The sequence below is a fragment of the Onychomys torridus genome, chromosome 19, assembly GCF_903995425.1.
Source record: "Onychomys torridus chromosome 19, mOncTor1.1, whole genome shotgun sequence".
NCBI classification, from domain to species: domain Eukaryota; kingdom Metazoa; phylum Chordata; class Mammalia; order Rodentia; family Cricetidae; genus Onychomys; species Onychomys torridus.
In genome coordinates, this window is record NC_050461.1 from 46,137,197 (window position 1) to 46,141,805 (window position 4,609).

Consider the following 4,609-nt stretch of genomic DNA (forward strand, 5'->3'; position numbering starts at 1 on the left):
CAAACTGGCCTTTGCACCTGGTCATCCAGGACTTTAGTGGGGTTCCAGAGCTCTTTCCCCCTTCATTCTGAAACTCTCAAAATCTGAAAGTGGCACACACAGATGTGGGTGTGACTGTCCCTGCCCCACTTTTTCCTCCTGGGCAGCCCAGATGGGAGCAGTAGATGCCTCCAGTGTAGACACTGCTCCAGGGATTCTGGAGGCTGCTGCTGCTTGATTCATTTCTATTTTATGTGTGTGTGTGTGAGCCTGCATGTCTGTAAGTATACTGTGTGAATGTCTGGGGTCTGTGTGAGCACTGTGGGAATGCCTGGGGTCTATGTGTGCACTGTGGGAATGCCTGGGGTCTATGTGTGCACTGTGGGAATGCCTGCATGTCTGTAAGTATACTGTGTGAATGCCTGGGGTCTGTGTGTGCACTGTGGGAATGCCTGGGGTCTGTGTGAGCACTGTGGGAATGCCTGGGTCTGTGTGTGCACTGTGGTAATGCCTGGGTCTGTGTGAGCACTGTGGGAATGTCTGGGGTCTGTGTGTGCACTGTGGGAATGCCTGGGGTCTGTGTGTGCACTGTGGGAATGCCTGGGGTCTGAGTGTGCACTGTGGGAATGGAATGCCTGGGTCTGTGCAGAAGAAGGGACAGGTTGCCCTACCAGTTGTACATGATCTACCATGTTCTTCTTTTGTGCTCCTGCTGTCCCCACATCTGCATCATGTGACCCTCCTGAATAGGAACCTGCTGTGTACCCTTCTCATTTCCCACTGGTCTGTGACATGATTCCTGTCCTGTCAAGGCTGAGCATGCACAAGCTGTTGCTAGCAGGTGACATGAACCAGATCTCCTGCCTCCTTTCTCAATAAGATGTTATAGATGAGGAACAAGAGAAGGACTCCAGGAATTCCCTCTTGCTTCCTCACTCCTTCTATCTGTCCCTTACCCCACTCCCAACACTGCCCTCAGTACCTTCATTATCAAGGGATTCTCCTCTAAAACCACAGAAGAATGGAGTAGGGGAGGATCATCAGCAGGGCTGAGATGTTGGGCTTGATGGCCATGGATGAAGGTTCCTTTTCCACATCTGGAGCAACAGTTGGTGAGGCTGAAGTGCAAACACAGTTTGAGTCTTGACCAGATATCAAATCTGAGGAAATCTCACTTAGCTTCTGTGTGCTCAGGTGATTCAGCAACACACAGAGTTCCACTCCTGTTGCTATGCAACAAATGTTTAAATGGATTTTCAGTAGGAGGGGAGAGAGGGCATGTCCCCTGACCCCCAAAGACTCCTGCATCTATGATAGGGGAAGCAGGGTAATGATGGGACCTCATCTTCCCTCTAGTAGGAGAGGAAGGATGAAGATTACCTGTGAGGATGAAGGAAGGGAAGAAGTAAGATCAGGTGAGATGCAAAGCAGCAGTGATTCTAGAATGAGGAAAAGGACCGGAAATAGAAGGATGCTCAGACAGTGACAGCCTGCAAGAACCACAGTGCGAGAACAATGTAAACACAATTAATGAGATAGGAGAGGGTGAGAAAGGAAATGAATGATGGAAAAAATGGCCAACAACTCAAGAGCTCATGGTGATTGGATTATTACATGCACACACACACACACATGCACACACGCACACGCACATGCCCACACACACATACACACACACACACACACACACACACACATGCACACACGCACACGCACATGCCCACACACACATACACACACACACACACACACACACACACACACACACACACACACGCACACTCATCTGCACAGAGCCTCCTCCCCTTCTTCCCAGTTACCTGTAGACTCCAGCTTTTCTTCCCAGTGTGACTTGATCTCCTCAAGCCAGGACCTGCAGTCCCCGTTCGAGGTCATTTTTAAGAAGGCAGCTACATCCATGTTTTTCTCCCACATCTCTTTCATCCATCCAGGATTAACTTCAGTCCATTGTCCAGTGATTGAGTCAACATGAAACATTTTGTGTCCATTGAGGTCAAAGTCCCAGGATCCATTGAACTTTCCATCTACTCCATGCCAACAACACATCATGGCCTGCAGAATGAGGGGATCTGTGCCCATGGGATAGAGATCAGCCTCTGGGATTGATGAATCCTGCCTGCCTACCCACCTCCCTTCCCATCCTCTGACCTTGCTCTACCCTCCACATTTTGGCCTTGCTACTGAACCTCTTAGGTGGGACTATCAGTGATGCATTTTTTTTTTTTTCCCCATGAAAACAAGGAATGTCTCTAAACTATCACAAATCCTGTTCTTTCTTTCAGGGGGCCATCTGATTATTCTTTTATTTAATTTGTAGCGGTGTAGATTGAACCTAGGGCCTCATGCATGCCAGGTAAGCACTCTCCCACTGAGCTATATCCCCAGCACTATGGGACCCTTTGAAACTCACCTCTGATTGTTTTGTTCTCCTCCTTCATTTTAACCACTTGCTGTTTGAACAGGTCCACTCCATCTTTCAGAGTGTCAACCTGTTTTTCACAGATTTTTGTGGCATTGAGTTTGTTCCCCAGAACACCATAGGCATGACAGTTGTTGTTACTGTCATAGGAAAGAAAAGTCTCTTTGTTCAGTTGGCCTTGGACATTGTACCTCCATGGCCCAGACTCTGACTTGCCCACAGTGAAGCTGTAGCAAAGAGAAGCAGCATCTGTGAAGGAAATATGCACTGAGGTCAGGGATGCGGAGCAGGGGCTCAGAGACAGTCTCTGAATCTAGAACAAGAGACACCTGTGGAGGGTGTCTTTAAAAAAAAAGAAATAGAGAAAAGAAAGGAAGGAAGAAAGGAAGAAAATAAAGATTTGCCCATTTTGATGGTTTTCACGGTCAATTTGATACAACCTAGAGTCACCAAAGAAGGGAGCGTCTATTGAGGGACTATTTTGACTGTTGATGATATAGGAATGCCCGGTCATGAAAGGGCATTTCTATTCCCTGGGGAAATGGTCTCATAGCTAGATTAGAAATCTAGCAGTGCAGAGAAACTAGTCATCCAGACAGCAAGCAGCATCCTCCATGGCTCCTGCAATGCCTCTCTAGCTGGGAATCAAGTTCCTTGGTCATAGGTAGTGCTGTGTGGAACAGCAGGTCTGCCTGCCTCTGAGTACTGCCCTGACTTCCCTCAGTGACAGACTGGCTTAGAAGTAGAAGTCCAGTAAATCAGTCTCCCTTACATTGCTGTTGTAGAGTGTTTTATCACAGCAACAGATTGACACCAGTACAAAACATTGGCATATCCCTGGACATACTGCAGTGTTCCAGGGATGGCTTCCTGGAACTGGTCAGAGGATAGTCCACACCACAGGACAAAGAAAATCTAGGCTGGTTAAATCTGGTAGTAGAAGCGTGGTGATCAAAAATCTCAGGGAAGCACATGTGTCAGAGTGGAGTCATCCACAGTGGACAGGGTGTGTCAGCCGTAGATTGCCACATGGTTGAAGAGGGCTTGAATGCACTTTATGAACTGTAACAGGGAAGGGCTAGAAAAGAGAGATGGAGTGAGTAGGGGGTGGGTGATGAGACACATGGGGATTGGAGCTGGGCTTGGTAGGACAAATCTGTAATCCCAGAACTTGGAAGACTGAGGGACAGAAGGAATTAATACAGATTCTACAGTGTGTGAAATCCTGTCCTAAAACAAAACAACAGACAGGAGAGAGAGAGAGAGAGAGAGAGAGAGAGAGAGAGAGAGAGAGAGAGAGAGAGAGAACAGAAGAACTAATGCCTGTGGCGGTGGCTGCCTTCCCCCTGGAAGTCTCTGTGTTATCTTCTGGAGAATACCATGGGAAGGTGGGAATGAAAGGTCAAGGACAAAGAGGTCCCAGATGGTGGAGAGCTTGTGAGGAATCCCCCCTGAGGAAGACAGTCTTCAGAGCACAGCATGCCTTAGGTCCAGGGCAGCTGTCTGAGACCTCCTCCTGGAGGGGTCCACACTGGTGACTGGGTTTGGACTTCAGCTGATCCCAGCAGTACTGAGGGCATCACTAGCTACCCCCTCTGCTACCCTGCCCTCCTCATTCATGCAGCCCCTTCCCGGCCCTCCCGCGGTGACTTTCCCCCTGTGTCAGTGCACTGAAGAGAATCTGGGAGGGATGCGGTGAGGACCAGGGTGACCGGACATAAGTCCTGATGATAGTGAAGAGAGGCCAGGGAGCTTCCTGTGAGGACTCTGATCTTCCTGACTCAGTAGTCCAGTGTCCTCCTTCCCTACCTGCCCCAGTTAAATCCCAGGAACTCACCGGTGGGCAGCAGGCACTCCAGACAGTTCAGTAGAAGGAAAAGCCTCTGAATTAGGGAAAGATTTCCCCAGGTGGCAGCAGCCTTTGCCATGGTTCCTTCCTGAGAACTGGTTGTGGATAGGTGTTGCAGGAGCTGTGTAGAGAATCAGGGCGTCCTCAGTACAGCCCCACAGAGGACCCTGTGCAGGGATTCGCGAAGTCCCCATGAATTCAGGCTTTTCCGAGATTTTTTTCCTATGTCTCCTCGGGGGACCCTCAGGGGTCGTGCTGCTCTAGCCCTCCCTCCGTGAACACCGCGCACTCCCCGGCGGGCTACCTGTCTGCCTCCCTGGAAGGCTGGTTAGCGTCTTAAC

General features: G+C 49.5%; 1 protein-coding gene across 1 annotated transcript; it reads right to left on the reverse strand.

Annotated features, from left to right (window-relative positions):
* Positions 1 to 984: 984 nt before the first annotated feature.
* On the reverse strand, positions 985 to 4,347 carry LOC118570301 (UL16-binding protein 1-like). The gene is made up of 4 exons (XM_036168693.1): positions 4,257 to 4,347; positions 2,411 to 2,668; positions 1,800 to 2,069; positions 985 to 1,097 (listed from the first exon to the last, which is right to left on the reverse strand). The coding sequence occupies exons 1-4, from the start codon at positions 4,345 to 4,347 to the stop codon at positions 985 to 987; spliced, it is 732 nt and encodes a 243-aa protein (XP_036024586.1).
* Positions 4,348 to 4,609: the final 262 nt, after the last annotated feature.

What these genes read in the sequence shown, in the direction of transcription:
- LOC118570301 (XM_036168693.1), bottom strand. Translation starts at nt 4,347, where the DNA reads ATGGCAAAGGCTGCTGCCACCTGGGGAAATCTTTCCCTAATTCAGAGG. An exon ending in GGAGTGCCTGCTGCCCACCG is followed by an intron (nt 2,669 to 4,256) that starts GTGAGTTCCTGG and finishes TTTCCTTCACAG; the next exon opens with ATGCTGCTTCTCTTTGCTAC. An exon ending in AGAAAAGCTGGAGTCTACAG is followed by an intron (nt 1,098 to 1,799) that starts GTAACTGGGAAG and finishes TTTGCACTTCAG; the next exon opens with CCTCACCAACTGTTGCTCCA.